General features: G+C 37.1%; 1 protein-coding gene across 1 annotated transcript; it reads right to left on the reverse strand.

Annotated features, from left to right (window-relative positions):
* Positions 1–6194: 6194 nt before the first annotated feature.
* On the reverse strand, positions 6195–9927 carry LOC127243772 (uncharacterized). The gene is made up of 4 exons (XM_051263935.1): positions 9830–9927; positions 9338–9395; positions 6292–7745; positions 6195–6212 (listed from the first exon to the last, which is right to left on the reverse strand). Exons 3-4 carry the CDS (start codon positions 7726–7728, stop codon positions 6195–6197), a joined length of 1455 nt encoding a protein of 484 aa, XP_051119892.1. The 5' UTR covers positions 7729–7745; positions 9338–9395; positions 9830–9927.
* Between the last annotated feature and the right edge of the window lie 10892 nt (positions 9928–20819).

Consider the following 20819-nt stretch of genomic DNA (forward strand, 5'->3'; position numbering starts at 1 on the left):
CATACATCTCCAACTCATTAAACTTCACAAAATAATCCTCAACTGACATCGAGCCCTGCTTTAAGTCCAGCAATTCTTGCTTCTTCGCTTTTCGAATATGCGACGGTATAAACCTAGCCTTTAACTTTGCTTTAAATTCATCCCAAGTCATATCCACTTGGTCTACACCTGCAGCTTCTTCACCTAACCACCACCGATTTGCTCGGCCTTCCAAGAAATAGGCTCCAATATTAACTCGTTGATCTGGCGGAACCTGAACAACACGAAATATCTTTTCCATCTTTTCAACCCAAAACTCAAGGACTCCTGGCTCCACTGAACCAGAATATGTTGGTGGGTTATGCCGCATCACAGCATCAATGAAACTCCTCTGTTGAGGCATCATCGCGGCCATAAACTGCCGAAAGAAATCCTGACTAGGTGCCTCTGTTGGTACATGCGCTGGCACAGGATACTGTGACTCATCAGACGAAGGATCAAACTCTGGGCCTTGAATAGCCCTACGTACACCACCACCTCGAGAATTCGACATACTGCCCCCAATTTTTCCTGATTCAATATCAATTCAGCACACAGCTAAACCAAGCATAACCATAAAAGATAGATCACATTAACATGAATGCACCCGCAAAACCCAAACCTCACCAAACCAATTCAATATCATTATTATTTTCAAAACCTTTTTAATTCAAAGAGCCAAAATCTATCAAACCTAGGCTCTGATACCAACTTGTAACACCCCCAGTTGGCTCATACTGGAAATGCTACCGCCACACTGCATCATGAGGTCGTCACCTCCTACTTCGGGCCCCACAACACAGTGTTAAGGCTAAAATTAATTATATAAGCATTTTATTATTCCCAAAAAAAAAATAGTTTATAAATATTTACAAAAACATACTCCCAAAACGGGAGGTTTTTCTAGTTAGAATTTACATATAATACATCAGATGCAGTTCACTCATTCAGCCCGTCTTTCTATCTCCCGAGACGTCCCCTGTCCCGGAGGTGCCATGCGTACCTGAATCAAATATTTTTCTTAAAAGCAGTCTAGAATTAAATCCATTTTAAGAACTAACATAAAATATGCCATGTCATGCTCGAAAATAGAGTTTAATTTCCGTCATTTGCAAAATAAATGCCATGCCATGCCCATACTGAAATAATGTAACAATAATGTCAAAATCGACAACTCATGCACATATACCCATATACATATGTCAAAGTGAGCAGCCGGAATAACCTCGGCTCCATAATAACAGCTCACTAGACTATCATCAATAAATAGCCGGAAAATCCTCGGCTCAAGGAAGGACCTGGTAAACCCATAATAATATAACGGTCACCCGGTCACTTCCATATACCCACCATACGACTCCCGCAATCAATACATGGATAGCCGAGCGTTGTCGCCATTAACCACAAGACACCCCATAGTCTGTGATAGCGAAGATAGGACCCTCCTGTCTAGCCCTACCCCGTGTAACGTAGTAGAATCCGTGCAACCTGGAATCACCCGAAGGAAACCCGGAAACTCTACTCCTCCTCGCACGCCCTAACGGGATCGCGTTTGGAGTTTGGCATATGATCCTAAACTACCGGTAGACCTCACTAGTAGCTACTCCAATGAGTGGAACAACACCGAACACGAATGATTAGACCAAATACGTCTCAACTGCAATGGGTCTAATCCCTGAATGACCGTGCGACTAAGTCACCCAGTTGTCCGACTACTATCGTCCACTATCGCCAAAGTGTTACGGTACATCGGGGTCGAATATCCTAACCCCAGATGATGCCCTCGCCTAGCACTACCGCACACGGCGACTAAACGATAGATCCATAAAACATATCCGATAAATCGTGCGATGTGTGCAGCATGTCAATAAGTGAATTTAATGAAAAGGGCTGGTGAGACGGCCCACCTATCCTCCTTTTCATAAATTCACCAACACGATCAAATACGTATATCAAATATCGTAAAACGAAGTTTCACACATGCATATACACACACATATATACATATATAGATGCACTGACCAAATGATTCCACATAATATCATATCAATATCAGAATCAGAATCACATGCAACATAAATACCTAATTTCTTAAAATTAGATTTAATTCCCTACTGCTTACCTCCTACCGATACTTTCTGGATTTTTATAACTTCACCCAAATCTCCTCCAACGTACACCTGTCCCATTATTTACTCAAATCAGATGAGCTTTATGCTTATTCTCAGGAGCTACCTGCTTATTCAAAAGCTAATTTCTATAATTAACTCGTCGGGCTCCAAACTTTTATATTTAGTAGAATATGATATTCTAGCTATAAAATCCTTCTACCTCATAATATTTATATTGCCCGATTATTAAATAAAAATACGCAAAGGTATGAACAAGCAGGCAGGTGCGATATACTGCCGTTTTTTATTCGACTTGGATTGGTACGAAATTCTCAAAATATAATGTCGGCGCTACGAATAGGCTATTAGCTAAAGAAATTCATCGATTAAATAGCTAAATAGCCAATTTTGAATTTTTGAAGAATTTCTAATTTAATACTCCAATATCAAAATTCGTATTAAAATTTATAATCGGACTCTACGAATAGCAAGGAATACCATACCCAAGTCGGAATTGGAATCGGACGGCTAAATCTTTTTCTTTCTTTTTTTTCTTTTTCTCCTTTCTTCTCCTTCACGTTTCTTCCTCTGCCTTCCTTCGCTTTGCAGGTAAGTTTGCTTGTTTTTCTTTACTTAATAAATATATTTATATTATATTATATTATTATTATTATATATTATATTATATTATATTATACTATTATTAATGTTATTATTATTATTATTATTAACATCTTTATCCTCTTTATTTATTTATTATATTATATTATTAAATTATATATTATATTTTTATATTTATCCTTATCAATATTTATCCATTTAACAGTCTTTTCAATCATAATCAACATATAAAATATGAATAAGATTTATCCCAAAATATTAATTTCTTGATTCCATTACTATTGTCAAATATTTATTTGCTATAATAATATTATTTTATACATTCCGAAATCGGGGCATTACAATCCACTCCCCCTTAAAAAGATTTCGTCCCCGAAATCTAAACTCAAACACATAACAAGGCAACTTAATTAAACAATTGTGGGTATGCCTTGAACATTTCTTGTTCTACTTCCCACGTGGCCTCTTCCGCTCCATGTCTGGACCACATTACTTTCACCATACGAATATCTCGATTCCTCATGGTTCGGACCTTTGTGTCCATGATCCACAGAGGCTTTTCTTCATACGAAAGATCTTCATTCAGCTCTATCTCATCTGGAGATAAAATATGAGAAGGATCTGCAACATACCTACGAAGCTGAGATATATGAAACACATTATGGATACGCTCCATAGAATTTGGAAGTGCCAACCGATAGGCCCAATCACCAACTCGATCGACAATTTCATAAGGTCCAACATAACGCGGACTCAATTTTCCTTTAATCCCAAACCTTCTAATACCTTTCATTGGGGATACTTTCAATAAGACAAAATCTCCACTTTGAAATTGACCCTCACGTCGGGCTCTATCGGCATAACTCTTTTGACGATCTTGAGCTGCCTTCATCTTTTCTCTGATAATTCGAATCTTATTTTTCGATTCCTCAATCATTTCCGAACCCAGTATCAGTCGATCACTCATATCGTCCCAACTCAAAGGAGTTCTGCATTTTCGACCATAAAGAGCTTCAAAAGGAGCCATTCCGATACTTGCTTGATGGCTATTATTATATGAAAATTCCACTAAATCCAAGTGGTCTTCCCAACTCCCTTGAAATTCCATAGCACAAGCTCTTAGCATATCTTCCAGAATACGGATAGTTCTTTCTGACTGACCATCAGTCATAGGATGGAATGCAGTACTCATATGCAACTGAGTACCAAAGGCTTCCTGCAATTTTTGCCAAAATCGAGATTGAAAACGTGGATCACGATCTGATATGATCACCTCAGGAATACCGTGTCGTTTAACCACATAATGAACATATAATTTGGCTAATTTCTGCATACTCCAAGTCATACGTACTGGAATGAACACTGCTGACTTGGTCAATCTGTCTATAATTACCCAAATTGCATCTGTTCCCGACTTTGACCTTGGAAGTCCTGTTACAAAATCCATTGCGATAGAATCCCATTTCCAGAGTGGAACTTCTAAAGGTTGTAGCAACCCCATTGGTCTATGATGTTCTGCTTTTACCTTTTGACAATTTAAACATCGTGCAACAAATTTGGCTACATCCTTCTTCATGCCCTTCCACCAAAAATGTTGACGTAGGTCATGATACATTTTATTTCCCCCCGGATGCACTGAGTATGGTGTATTATGAGCCTCACTCATAATCTGCTCTTTCAAATCATTTCGATCCTTTGGGATACACCACCTCCCGTGAAATCGAAGACTCCCATCTGGAGCAATATTAAAATTTTGAGTCTGACCGTACTGAACTTTTACTGCAAGCTCAACCATTTTATTATCTTCCATTTGAGCCGCTCTAATGCGATCATAAATTTCAGGCTCAACTTGTATCATTTGCAAATATCCCCGAGTCATACCCCGTCCAAGTACCTCAATTTCCATCCGCGCTAAATCTTGGCACAGTTCATCAGCAACCGACATGAAGCCCAAGTTATGCCTTGGTTTTCGACTTAAGGCATCGGCTACAACATTTGCTTTGCCTTCATGATACACAATTTCAAGATCATAATCCTTCACCAATTCTAACCATCTTCTTTGTCTTAAATTCAATTCTTTTTGGGTGAAGATATATTTCAAACTTTGATGGTCAGTAAATATTCTGCAATGGGCTCCATAAAGGTAGTGTCTCCAAATCTTCAAAGCAAACACCACTGCTGCCATTTCCAAGTCGTGTGTCGGATAATTCTCTTCGTGAGGTTTTAGTTGTCGTGATGCATAAGCAATAACTCTTTGATTCTGCATTAAGACACATCCCAATCCCTGCTTCGAAGCATCACTATACACTTCAAACTCCTCACCTTCCACTGGTAAAGCCAAAATTGGCGCTGAAGTTAATCGATGTTTCAATTCTGAAAAGGATGACTCACACTCGTGATCCCAGTTAATCTTTGCATCTTTTTTCAGCAAATTAGTTAATGGTTTTGCAATCTTCGAAAAATCAAGAACGAATCGCCGATAATATCCTGCCAAACCCAAAAAGCTTCTTACTTCTGATTGATTGGTAGGTCTTGGCCAATCCATGATTGCCGCCACTTTAGAAGGATCTACTGAGATACCCTTTCCAGAAACAACATGCCCCAAGAAAGCAACCTCCTTCAACCAAAACTCGCATTTGGATAACTTGGCATATAACTTTCTTGCACGCAATATGTTTAATATTACATGCAAATGTTTTGCATGCGTCTTTTTATCTGGGGAATAGACCAAGATATCGTCAATAAATACCACCACAAACTGATCGAGGTATGGTTGAAAAATTCTATTCATCAACTCCATAAACGCAGCCGGGGCGTTAGTCAACCCAAAGGACATAACCGTGAATTCATAATGCCCGTATCTAGTCCGAAAAGCTGTCTTCGGAATGTCATGCTCTGCCATCCTTAGCTGATGATATCCAGATCTCAAGTCAATCTTTGAGAATATAGTTGCACCTCCCAGTTGATCAAATAGATCATCAATCCTCGGAAGAGGATATTTGTTCTTCACCGTGACTTTGTTCAGTCCACGGTAGTCAATACACAACCTCAAACTTCCATCTTTCTTTTTCACAAATAAAACTGGAGCTCCCCAAGGCGATGTACTAGGCCGAATGTAACCCTTATCTAGCAATTCCTGTAGTTGCAATTTAAGTTCAGCTAGTTCTAAAGGTGCCATCCGGTATGGAGCCCTTGATACTGGCTCAGCACCCGGCACAATATCAATAGTAAAATCCACCTCACGAGCTGGTGGCATACCCGGAATGTCATCAGGAAATACATCAGGAAAATTTCGGACTACAGGAATATCTTGCAATCGCTGCTCCCCTTGCGTCAAATCTCTTACCTCACACAGATACACTGGATACCCCTTACAAATAAGTGATTGAAATGATAGGGATGAAATTACCTTCATAAAAGGTTGTCTGGCAGATCCTGCATAATTCACCAGTTCGCCCATCGCTCCAACCAGCGAAATTGATCTTTTTCGACAATCAAATTGAGCTTGATATGCCACTAACCAATCCATCCCCAGTATTACATCGAACTCGGATAGTTTGATGCCCAACAAGTTAGTAGCAAAATCAACCCCTTCAATACTAACCGGAATCTGCATATAAAGCTCTCGGCATCCCAGCACTTCTCCTGATGGAAGTAAAACTTCCACTACCACTTCTACTGATGAATTCAGACCCAATCGTCTAACTAGACGCTTAGATATGAACGAGAACGTTGCACCCGAATCGAATAACACAAGAGCAGGAAAACCGCAAACCAGAAATCTACCCGTTAAAACCTCACCTGGATGATAATCAGCTTCTGCTTGGGTAAGAACATTTATTCGACCACGCTGGTCAGGTCCTCTGCCTGGCTGCCTAGATGACGAACGTGACTGACTTCGTCCCCCTCGCCAAGATGATCCTAATCCTCTCCCTTGTGACTGCGAAGACGGCGGCTGCCATGGCCTAAACCTCGGTTCTGGAAACTCCCTTGCAGTTACCACACTTGGACATAACCTGGCAATGTGACCACTACCACCACATTTAAAACATGTCAATGGAACTTTATCACAACGAGTACCTGGGTGGCTTGTTCCACAACGCCGACAAACAGCCCCCGATTGCTGAGACCTCTCCTGACTCGGTTCATTAATCGAAATCCCCTTATACGATGGCCCAGACCTAAACATTTGCCACCATTTCTTTTTACCCTTGGGTTCATCCTCCACTTTAGCTTTTCCCTTATCTCGAACCTGATGTTGATAACCTATTTCCTTCTCACTCTCCTTTTGTCTGACTTCCTGCTTCTGATAAAATCGGGCAGCACGCTCGTAAGCCTCATACAATGAACTGATATCCAACACCGCTAAAGCTTCTTGAATTCTGTGTTGCAACCCGTCTACAAAATGGTCAATTCTGTCTCGCTCACAGGAAAAGTAGTCAGGAACATACATCTCCAACTCATTAAACTTCACAAAATAATCCTCAACTGACATCGAGCCCTGCTTTAAGTCCAGCAATTCTTGCTTCTTCGCTTTTCGAATATGCGACGGTATAAACCTAGCCTTTAACTTTGCTTTAAATTCATCCCAAGTCATGTCCACTTGGTCTACACCTGCAGCTTCTTCACCTAACCACCACCGATTTGCTCGGCCTTCCAAGAAATAGGCTCCAATATTAACTCGTTGATCTGGCGGAACCTGAACAACACGAAATATCTTTTCCATCTTTTCAACCCAAAACTCAAGGACTCCTGGCTCCACTGAACCAGAATATGTTGGTGGGTTATGCCGCATCACAGCATCAATGAAACTCCTCTGTTGAGGCATCATCGCGGCCATAAACTGCCGAAAGAAATCCTGACTAGGTGCCTCTGTTGGTACATGCGCTGGCACAGGATACTGTGACTCATCAGACGAAGGATCAAACTCTGGGCCTTGAATAGCCCTACGTACACCACCACCTCGAGAATTCGACATACTGCCCCCAATTTTTCCTGATTCAATATCAATTCAGCACACAGCTAAACCAAGCATAACCATAAAAGATAGATCACATTAACATGAATGCACCCGCAAAACCCAAACCTCACCAAACCAATTAAATATCATTATTATTTTCAAAACCTTTTTAATTCAAAGAGCCAAAATCTATCAAACCTAGGCTCTGATACCAACTTGTAACACCCCCAGTTGGCTCATACTGGAAATGCTACCGCCACACTGCATCATGAGGTCGTCACCTCCTACTTCGGGCCCCACAACACAGTGTTAAGGCTAAAATTAATTATATAAGCATTTTATTATTCCCAAAAAAAAAAATAGTTTATAAATATTTACAAAAACATACTCCCAAAACGGGAGGTTTTTCTAGTTAGAATTTACATATAATACATCAGATGCAGTTCACTCATTCAGCCCGTCTTTCTATCTCCCGAGACGTCCCCTGTCCCGGAGGTGCCATGCGTACCTGAATCAAATATTTTTCTTAAAAGCAGTCTAGAATTAAATCCATTTTAAGAACTAACATAAAATATGCCATGTCATGCTCGAAAATAGAGTTTAATTTCCGTCATTTGCAAAATAAATGCCATGCCATGCCCATACTGAAATAATGTAACAATAATGTCAAAATCGACAACTCATGCACATATACCCATATACATATGTCAAAGTGAGCAGCCGGAATAACCTCGGCTCCATAATAACAGCTCACTAGACTATCATCAATAAATAGCCGGAAAATCCTCGGCTCAAGGAAGGACCTGGTAAACCCATAATAATATAACGGTCACCCGGTCACTTCCATATACCCACCATACGACTCCCGCAATCAATACATGGATAGCCGAGCGTTGTCGCCATTAACCACAAGACACCCCATAGTCTGTGATAGCGAAGATAGGACCCTCCTGTCTAGCCCTACCCCGTGTAACGTAGTAGAATCCGTGCAACCTGGAATCACCCGAAGGAAACCCGGAAACTCTACTCCTCCTCGCACGCCCTAACGGGATCGCGTTTGGAGTTTGGCATGTGATCCTAAACTACCGGTAGACCTCACTAGTAGCTACTCCAATGAGTGGAACAACACCGAACACGAATGATTAGACCAAATACGTCTCAACTGCAATGGGTCTAATCCCTGAATGACCGTGCGACTAAGTCACCCAGTTGTCCGACTACTATCGTCCACTATCGCCAAAGTGTTACGGTACATCGGGGTCGAATATCCTAACCCCAGATGATGCCCTCGCCTAGCACTACCGCACACGGCGACTAAACGATAGATCCATAAAACATATCCGATAAATCGTGCGATGTGTGCAGCATGTCAATAAGTGAATTTAATGAAAAGGGCTGGTGAGACGGCCCACCTATCCTCCTTTTCATAAATTCACCAACACGATCAAATACGTATATCAAATATCGTAAAACGAAGTTTCACACATGCATATACACACACATATATACATATATAGATGCACTGACCAAATGATTCCACATAATATCATATCAATATCAGAATCAGAATCACATGCAACATAAATACCTAATTTCTTAAAATTAGATTTAATTCCCTACTGCTTACCTCCTACCGATACTTTCTGGATTTTTATAACTTCACCCAAATCTCCTCCAACGTACACCTGTCCCATTATTTACTCAAATCAGATGAGCTTTATGCTTATTCTCAGGAGCTACCTGCTTATTCAAAAGCTAATTTCTATAATTAACTCGTCGGGCTCCAAACTTTTATATTTAGTAGAATATGATATTCTAGCTATAAAATCCTTCTACCTCATAATATTTATATTGCCCGATTATTAAATAAAAATACGCAAAGGTATGAACAAGCAGGCAGGTGCGATATACTGCCGTTTTTTATTCGACTTGGATTGGTACGAAATTCTCAAAATATAATGTCGGCGCTACGAATAGGCTATTAGCTAAAGAAAATCATCGATTAAATAGCTAAATAGCCAATTTTGAATTTTTGAAGAATTTCTAATTTAATACTCCAATATCAAAATTCGTATTAAAATTTATAATCGGACTCTACGAATAGCAAGGAATACCATACCCAAGTCGGAATTGGAATCGGACGGCTAAATCTTTTTCTTTCTTTTTTTTCTTTTTCTCCTTTCTTCTCCTTCACGTTTCTTCCTCTGCCTTCCTTCGCTTTGCAGGTAAGTTTGCTTGTTTTTCTTTACTTAATAAATATATTTATATTATATTATATATTATTATTATATATTATATTATATTATATTATACTATTATTAATGTTATTATTATTATTATTATTAACATTTTTATCCTCTTTATTTATTTATTATATTATATTATTAAATTATATATTATATTTTTATATTTATCCTTATCAATATTTATCCATTTAACAGTCTTTTCAATCATAATCAACATATAAAATATGAATAAGATTTATCCCAAAATATTTAATTTCTTGATTCCATTACTATTGTCAAATATTTATTTGCTATAATAATATTATTTTATACATTCCGAAATCGGGGCATTACATATGCCGACGCGTAGACGTCGACCTGCCCACTCCAGCCCTAGAGCTGCAAATGAGGCCGCTGCTCCCAGCGGCTTTCCACAAAGCATAGCTGGAATCCAAGGGGTTCACTATCATCCCCAAGTAGAAAAAGAGGAAAGCGCAAGCGGCTGCACCCCCTCCACCAAAAAGGAAAATGAAGGTTGTGGGGGGGAAAAATAATAAGAGAGGAGGTGACACCCTAAGCTACCCCGGAGGAGGCCGCTGGTGAACCCGATTTTGAACGAACAATCTCCATTGAAACTTCTGTCGATAAGGAGGAGGAGTCCCTTCGCTTCGCTCGGGAGATAGAGGAGGATCTATTCGGGGCAAAGCTGGCCAGGAGAGATAAGAGAGGAAAAACATCGGGAGCGGCCGCTGGTGAAAAGAGGTCCAAACATAAGGAAGATCTTGCTCCAACGCCTATCAAAAAGCCGACTGTCAAGGAGGCATTGTGAAAAAATCCAACACCCCCTAGGCGAGCGACAAGGCAGGAAAAGGGGAAGGGGAAAGCGATAGAAGAAGAAGCTCGCGAAGACATGATCCCGCATTCCAGACTACGGAAGGGATCACAATCCGAGAACCCACCGCTCAACCTGAAAGACCTTCACCAGCGAGGCCAGCGACGGTGGGGGTGTCACCCAAGCCGCTAAGTCCGTTGGGTAATGAAACTGTTCCCTTCAACCAGCAAGGGGCAGGTGAGCTAACTGTTGTTGGACCAGGCAATGAAACCACACCCGTTAACCAGCCGGGAGCGGTGGAGCCTACTACTGTTGGACCAGAGGAGGAGCAAGAGACGATCATCACAGAAGAAACCATCGGCGGGATTGATGTCACAGTAGAGTCTTACAATAAGTATCCCGCCAAGGTCCCCACTACCACAACCGCTGAAGTTTCCAGTGAAACCGAAATGGTTGAGGCAGTCATAACAAATCTTCCCCTTCTGCAGGTGTCTCCACGCAGCCCCAGAACGCCAATAACAACTGGAACACCTGCAAAAACTGACTCCGGCCTCAGCAAAATCTGACAAAACAATCATCGATGAGGAGGAGGATGAAGAGGAAAGGAAATTCCGGGAAGAACAGGCTTAGTTGTTCGCTGCAATACAACAGCTAGAACATGAGTGACAACTTGAGCGCCAGAAGAAGAAGAAGATGAAGGTGCTGGTCAAGTTGCTCAAGTACTGGAAGCCGTTGACCCAACTCCAGCTACGATTCAGGAAATACTTGGAATGAAAGAAAGCAGAGCAGCTGGAGTATGAGGCAGGGAGACAACTGGTGTTCTTTAGGGATGTCACCCCTGAGCCAGCACCCAATTCCTAAAAAAATGAAGAGCCAATGGACATTAGTTCAGCTGAGTCGGAAGGACAGTCACCAGGAACCGCGGAAGCAGGCACATCAGCTTCCCCCACAACTCTTGACACCTTAGAAAGACGACGGAATGAACTCGACGTAGCCATGCTCAGCCAATATCTGATGACCCAAACTTTGATTAACACCTACACAAGGAATTTGGCTGAGGGACTGGCCACTGGCAGAAAAGCAAGCGCCGCACTAGAAGCGTGTGTAGAGGCGCTGGAGACTCAAGATGCAAGCATGGGTGCATCTCTAACCAGAGATTCTAAAGGCACTCTCAACCATCAGCCAACAAAACGCCATCCTCATGGAACAACAACTTAACACAACTCGAAGTCTCCAAAGGATGGAAGAGCTAGTGCGGCAGCTAACAAGGAATCTTCCCTAGGGGCGAGGACCCTCAAGCGAAAAAAGAAAATAAAGGAAGGTCCTCCCCGTGTACATAAACTCTGAAATGGCAAGGGTTGTACATAGAACAATGATCAACGGAACAATAATTTTTGGTAACAAGTGACATTTTTCTTTATTGTATGCCTAACATAATCTGAAGTATGTTTTTTATTTGAAATGCTTGTGATATCCCATTGCGTTAACTTTGTGATATGTTTTAAAGTAAAGTTAGATAACTTACAAACACCAGACCAAGTAATTGTCCTTCAAACTTTCTCAATAACTCGAACATTAGTGTTAGACTAAGTAACAACGAATAAGACTTGTGAAGATTAGTGCCCCATTCGTTTCAAATTTTTCATTACTCAGTAGGGCAAGCGAACTTCTGTCTATCGACTTTGTTCACAAGAGATGACTTGAAAAGAGAAATCCTTAAATATGGTTTAAGACACAATGTGAGCGACGCAGGGAGGACCTATCATTACAAAGGAGCTGAAAAGGCCTAGGTGCGCGAGAATCAAAGAAGATCTTGAGCAGACACAATGTTTGTTTGAAACTCTTGATTTCAAAAAAAATAAAAAAAGAGAAGAATGATTCTCCGCACCCTTCGGCTGAAAGTTTCCTTAATAAAAAATAATCCCTGCTGAGCAAACAAAGTAGACGATACCAAGATAACTCCATTCATGTTAAATCAAATGGCGAGTTTGAATGCTTAAGGATCAATTGTCTCTATTTGAGATTCACTATGTTCCCAATCATGGCACTGATTGTTAGCAATTCTTGATTGCAGTGAACATAATAACTCTGTGATCTCATAATTCAATTTGTTCGAGGATGAACAAAGGTTTAGTGTGAGGAGGTTTGATGACTCCAAATATGAGCATATTTTTAGCTTGACAAAACTGTTTATTACTTGAATTTTTGTATAAAAACCATCACAATAACTTGTTAATGGCATACTTTATTGATCTATATCGTTTGGCATGATCCAGAGTTCTTTTGTTGAGATTATTAACAAATTTTGCCCTTCTAGTTTTGGTGCCAAAAAAGATAAGGCAGACGCCACAAGCGACATCCACCTCCGCTCGCGAGCGACGGTTACATCACCTAGAAAAGACTAAGGTAAGAGAGGAAAACGGTAGCTTCCACCGCTCGCAAGCGACGGCCCAGATGCCCACCGCTGCAGAATGACAACAAATATTGACTAAGTGTTCCAACTGCAGTGGTACAGCCATTCCATTGCCAACCAGCACAAGCAAGCCTAGTTGCGCTGATGCCCTCCAGCCCTCCGGCAAGCGAGAAAGATCTGAGCCCTTACAATCCTCTGCAAGCGAAGCGGGCACCCTAGGAGTTACGGTTAGCAACTGCTTCTACAGAATAACTACCATCAACCGCCTAACTGCCTAGCGGTTAAAATAGTCTTGTAACTGCTTGCAACCGTTCCTTTTCACCTACTATAAATAGGGCCAGATATCTGTATGTAAATATGCTTCGATTGGAGTATTTTTAGCGATTAATTTCCTGTGCATTCTAGTTGTCTTCCTGTTCTTCGAGAGCTCCAACTCTGTAAGGGAGTTCTCCACAGGAATGACCAAGGGATTTCCCTTCTCCCTTGGCCAAGACTTTACTGGTTACTTAGTGTAGCTTTACTGCTTTCGATTACAACTTTGTAAAACTAGCATTTTTAGCTTTGTTAGTAGATAATAAAATATCATTCACGTTCTTCATCTTTATTTCTTTCACATTTTCTTCACACTTATATAAACCTTGATTTTTAAAGAATTTCATTTCACTGGTTTAGAGCATAAGAAGAATTGATTATCTAAGCCTTGTCTTTTGCCAAAAGTGTTTTCAAGGTAGTTCAATGTAGTTAAGTACGCGGGAGACTTGTCGACCTACTTAACTACTGTTTTGAATTCAATTTTGATTAAAAAGAGGTAACGGAAGGGTAAAGGTACTAATGAGGCAGAATTTGGGATAATTAATGGGGCATAGACGGTGGTCTATTAGGTCACAGAGATTCCTAGTGACAGTAGGGTTTCTTTCTTATAATATTCTGATTCTGGGTGTCGTTGAAGTCTTGTTGTAAATCCCTTAAGGTAAGATTCCAGTGATAAGAATTCTTTATAATTCGGTTTATACATCTACATCATCTCCTTCCACCACTTCCATATTATACATATACCTCCGATGACACACCTACATCGTTCGCTCATTTCATCCAAGAAAACCTAACCATTAAGTAATGCACAGTTTAGACACAACACCTCTCCCTCATTCTCCACCGCTTACATATATATGCATATATTGTGCCATCCGCCCATGTCCCGTTCACTCGATCATCACTGGCACTTCACCGCTCGCCTCCGTTTGTTATTTTTTACCGTTTTTACTTACCGCTTTCCATAGAGTAGAAATCTGGACTTGCTGCAGAGCTGGTCCTTTTACTGAAATTTTCGCCGCTTTTTCAAGATCTACACTTGATTAGAATTTCATGACTTAAAATCCCTGTGTTCTACCTGGAAACTCACCAGTAAAAAGAGTATAAATAATTGTGATAACTACTCAGGGTCTACAACCACAATCTTTTACTATATCTGACCGCTTTCTATAGTCATTCACACCTTGACTTTCGAACATAAAATCCCCTGTGAAAATATATAAATTGCTCATCACAAAGTTATGTTATCAATCACCAACCTAATCAGCATCAGAGTAACCGCTGAGAGTCAAAGACGAGTGAGAGGAAAAGTGTAAACCATGAAGAAGAGTACATTTCACATAACAAAGAATATGTAAGACGGCAGAGCGGTGAGAGGTCCTCGGAGCGGCCATGAACTGACTCAACTATGAACTGCATGAGCGATATCTGGTCGAGTGACAGTCAAGTAGATCAAGCTCCCAACAAGTTGACGATAAAGGGTAGGGTCATCAAGAAGAGAACCATCGTGAGGAGTAAGTCGAACGTCATAGGCAAGTGGTGTAGAGGCTACCTGACAATCTGTGAGACCAGCTCGAGCAAGGAGATCGGACGCGTACTTAGCCTGAGAAAGAAAGATACCATCAGAAGAATCGGAGACTTGAAGCCCCAAGAAGTAACGAAGGGGACCCAAGCTCTTCATCTCAAACTGCTGGCTAAAATATGTCTGTAGATCAGAAATACCAGACACATTATCTCCCGTGATAATCATATCATCAATATAAAGTAAGAGTATAACTATCCCAGATGAAGAACGACGAAGAAATAGGCCAGAGTCGTAAGCGCATGTGGTAAAACTGAACTCCAATAGTGTAACACAAAATGTGGTATTCCAAGCCCGAGGGGCCTGCTTCAACCCATATAAAGCGCGACGTAAGCGATAAACCTTTCCAGAGGACGAGAAACTTGGAGGGGGAGTCATATAAACTTCTTCAGAAAGTGAGACATGTAAGAATGCAGTCTTGACATCTAACTGAAGAAGAGACCCAACAACAACGGCAAGAAGACAACGAACAATAGTGAAACGAGCAACGGGAGCAAAAGTCTCCTCATAGTCAACTCCATACTCTTGTGAATAACCTTGGGCCACCAGACGAGTCTTATAGCGTTCAATGGAACCATCAGAATTAGTCTTGATTTTGAAAATCCACTTGCACCCAATAGGTGTCTTGCTAGAAGACAAATCCACTTGCACCAAAAGGTAACATGACGAGATATATGCAACCGTTTAGAAATTGGATCCCAAAGTCTATAACCTTTATGCTCTGACCCATAACCAAGAAGACAACATACACGCGCACGAGGTTCTAATTTGGAACGTTCATGCGGAGGGATAGCGACAAAACCAACACAACCGAAAGGGACAAGGGTACTATAATAAGGTGACTGGCCGTATAGAAGCTCAAAATAGGTGCTATTATGGAGGATAGATGATGAAATACGATTTATGGTGTAGATAGCAGTGAGGGCGGCTTCTCTTCAGATCCTATCAGCACAAGAAGCAGACAAAAGGGATGCACAAACAATATTTAGAATGTGACGATGTTTGCGCTCAGCGCGACCATTCTGTTGAGAGGTGTATGGATAGGAACGCTGAATCAATGTACCTTGAGCAGAGAGAACACTTAATAAGGTAGAATCTTTATACTCAAGGGCATTATCATTACAGAGGGTATGTATAGGACAAGAAAATTGAGTTCGAACCATTTGAGCAAATTGAATGCATATTTGAGGTAATTCTGAACGGTGTTTCAAAAATTATATCCATGTAAAACTGGAGTAATCATCTATAAAAATGACATAATAACGACACTCACCCACAGAGGGAACAGTGGAAGGACTTCAAATATCATAATGAACTAAGGAAAACGGTTTACTTGAGACCGACATATTTTCTGAAAAAGATAAGGCTGGTTGTTTTCTCAAATGACAATGTAAGAAATCAAATGACTCAAAACGAGTATGACCCAAATGACCCTTACTAAAGAAAAACTGAATTTTAGAGGAAGACGCATGACCAAGACGAATGTGCCATTGAAGACTAGGGGAATAAAATCTATTAAGATGAGTATGAGTAGTAGCAACAGAAAAATTACTTGGAGGAATTTTCAAAGATTGTACCTCATATAGTTGACCCACTTTTCGACTTGTCCCAAGAATTTATACATTATTTTAATACCAAACTCAAACCAAATTTTTTTCAAGCCCAGAAACATACCCTAAACAAACAAATCCAATAATATCATGTATTTTTCTTAATTTGCTTCTTTTACTTTTTATTTTTTATAATGTGAAAAATAATAAAATTTTTGTAGTTTGTTAATTTTACATTTTAATCTTTTAGTTAATTTTTTTATATACTAATTTTGTTGGATTTTTTTTCTAAAATATTAATTTTTACAGAACTTTTTTTCCCTTTCTTCTTTACCGGCTGCAAATTGAATTTATAATAATTAATAGATATTTTGTTCCCCAAGAACTTTATAGCTGGTTCTGTCACATATTATAAGACCAAAGTATATACTCTCTCCTTCAGTCTCATAACAAAGTATTCATTTTGCTATTTTAGTTCGTCCCATAAAAAAGTATTCATTTCTTTTTTAGTAACTGTATTATCTACCTAACATTACAAATACCCTTACAACTTACAATATATTACACAAATGTCATTACTTTTATATCACACATACTAATAAAGTTATTTTAGTCATTTCTACTTTATTCCTACTATATCTCAATATAATCTAATATTTCTAAAACTACGTGCAAAAAGTAAATAGATATTTATTTATGGGACGGAGGGAGTATAATATTTTTGAAATACTTAAAGTTATACTCATGAAAGGAACTTTTGGAGATTTTGTAATAATTAAAAAATAATACTTCATCCGTCCCATAATTAGATATTCATTTTCTTTTTGCACATAATTTTAGAAATATTAGTATTATATTGGGATGTAGTAGGAATAAAGTAGAAATGACTAAAATAATCTTATTAGTATGTATGATATAAAAGTAATAACATTTGTGTAATATATTGTAAGTTGTAAGAGTATTTGTAAGGTTAGGTAGATAGTACAGTTACTAAAAAAGAAAATTGATACTTTGTTATGGGACGGACTAAAATGGAAAAATAGATATTTTGTTATGGGACGGAGGGAGTAGTATTAATTAGTTAGTAATTTAAATAAAAGTTAAAATATTTTGATAGTAATATAAAATTAAGAAAAAAGATATTTTAAAATGAGACTAAAAAATACTTTGAAATCAGAAGAAATAGAATAATACTACCTCTGTCCACCGTCAATCTATCCATTTATATTTGACGTCATTGTTTTTAACATTAAAAATATTCTTATATTTGTATAATTTTTTGTACAAATCTCATTATATTATTATTATAAGACACCAATAGAAATATTTTTGTCATTTTTTCTTGATTTGTACTACGTTTTGATATAATAATTAATATTCAAAGATTAATATGCATAAAGTAAACGGATAGATTGGCGGTGGACGGAGGTAGTAATACTCTCTACTTCAATACAATAGTGTTGTTTAGTATTTTTGTCCGTCCCACAACAATAGTCTCAATTTTATAAATAATCGTATCATTATAAAAAATATCTCTAATTTTTCATTATTATTACACAATTGTCATTACTTTTTACACTAATATATTCACATAGACAAAAAAAAAAAGAAGTTTATTTACCTATATTTATTAGCAACTATAATATAATATTAATATTCCTTAAATATCGTGTGCAAACGCAACCAAAACTATAGTTCTAAAACGGAGGAATACATAATCATCTCATATCATATATCATGTATATATATAAAAGATCTGAAGTGTGGACCCCATTTTTTGTAAATTTCTGCAGAGTTTTTTTTTTTTTTTTTATTACAGTTTTTCATAATTACAGTTATTTGATAAAAGTGATAGAGGGGTGATGCGGTTATAGAAAATGGGTGGTGGGATTATATAGTTTTCATGATCTATATTCTGTATATACACATGAGATCAGTGTCTAATTTATGCACTAACAAAATTTTGAAATTTTTTTACTTTTTTAATTTATATTCATTTGTTTTGGAACTCATATTCTTAATTGTTTTACAGGTTTTTTCACGGATTTTAATAATTCTTATTGTTCATATTTTATTTGCTTTTTTGTTTACTAAATTTTATTTTTTTTCTATTATTAATTTTTCTTATTTTCTTTTAATATTATTTCAATTTTTTACAATTGTTCTGATACTTTTCAATTTTCTACAATTGTTCTGATACTTTTTGTATTGATTACAGTTTCTTTTTGTTATTCTCTAAATTGCTTATTTTGGTGTGGCGCAGAGCAAGAGTCATCAAGTTGTTTTCTAAATTGTTTGTTGGAGGATTCTCTCGCTTTTATTTCTAAAATTTGTTTAAGTTTGTTGATTTATTTCCATTACCTAATGTTTTCTTTTCACGAGGTTATATTTATATATTTACTGCAATCGAAATTGAAATTTTGAATTTATTTATGATTAATCTTTTTCATTTTGTATTTAATTTATTTACATAGTGATTTGCTGTCAGTTGTAGCATCCAGGGTACAGAAATAGAAGAATGTTAAAAAAGAAAAAAAAACCAGAAAAAAAAAAGAAACCGGGACAAAGAAGAAAAAAAAAAGATAAATGCAGCGATAAGTTTGAGGGTTTTTTAATTTGTAATATATAAAAATTATTTTATTATATATTTATTTAAGTGTAATTTAAATTCTTATTAGCAATTAATCATAATTTATATTAAATTATATGTTATTTTTATTTTTTATTTTTTCATCATAGAGAGTTACAAATATTGTAATTAAGTTATCTGGGGAATTGATTTTATTGGTTAAGAAATTGTTATATGTATATGAATAATAATTTTATTTTCATAATCAATCAAGTTCTAAACACATCCAAATATATGTATAGCTTTTATATATTTTTTAATTGATTTTGTTCATAATAAATTAAATTGTTATTTTAGCATTAAATTATTTTATTTATATTGCATATTTTATTCTAAATATATAATGTAAATCATAATTTATATTACATATTTATTTCTGGAAAAGTTTGTGCTCAAACAGTTGATGTGGATGTATGCAGAGGTGGACTGATGCAAGCTCTATCTGGTGTGTGTGTTTGGCCGAGAATTAGTGGACGATGGTAGATAATGATGATGTTTTTAGTTCGAGCTTGCAGAAATCCGGCGGTAGCAGCTCAAATCAAAAGATGTGTTAAAATTGTTGTTATATGTGTAGTGAAGGTTTTGTTTGTTTTATTTTAATTTATTGTATGATATTTAGTAGAAAGATGTCAGTTGTGTAGATTTTGAATATATTTTTTATAAATTAATTTTTAATATATTTGTATTTAAAAATGATAAAATAAATGCACAGTACTATCCAAAATAAATGCATATATTTTACTATTTTTTAAAATAATTATGTAAACACAAACATAAACTTAGATTTTAAATTTATTCTAAAATTACAACGTATATATTGATAAATAATTTTTACTTGTAATTACGATTATAAAGAAGATATAAAAAAATTATATTAAATTTTTAAAATGTAATTTATTTTGCATTCAATATTATTTTAAATAATACTATTATATTATAATCTTATATTCAATTAAGAAATAAAAGTAAAATGCTACAATATATATAGATAATATGTAAAGAAATTACTATTAAACAAAAAAATATAATTATAATTTTTTTCGTTGATTTCAACGTGAGTAGCATGTGTATTCCGCTAGTATTACATAAATAACGATTATTACAACAATAGCTTCCACATTACGTATTTTTCTCATGTCTTTTTATTTATTTATTTATTAGGGAAAAAATCAATTTTGGTCTCAATATAACCAAAATTTATTAATTTTGGTCAAAATATAAAAAACTCATCAATTTTAGTCCCAATATAAACAATTTCAATCAATTTTGGTCCCATTATAAACAATTTCAATCAATTTTGGTCCAACCGTTAAAAAAACGGAAATTGCTGACGTGGACATGGCGGAAGTGACATGGCAGTTGACCTGGAACGTACACGACCATAGGCCATGTTGTTACATGACTATGTATATTTCAGTGTATAATTATACATGATTATGTTGTTACACGACTATGTACAATTATACACGGTCATGTACATTTCTATTTTAGTTTAGAATTTTATTTTATTTTTATTTTTTTTTAAACAAAATTATTTTGAATTTAAAATAGTTGATATAGTTAAAA

Source organism: Andrographis paniculata, unplaced genomic scaffold (assembly GCF_009805555.1).
Source record: "Andrographis paniculata isolate CXL003 unplaced genomic scaffold, ASM980555v1 Contig98END, whole genome shotgun sequence".
NCBI classification, from domain to species: domain Eukaryota; kingdom Viridiplantae; phylum Streptophyta; class Magnoliopsida; order Lamiales; family Acanthaceae; genus Andrographis; species Andrographis paniculata.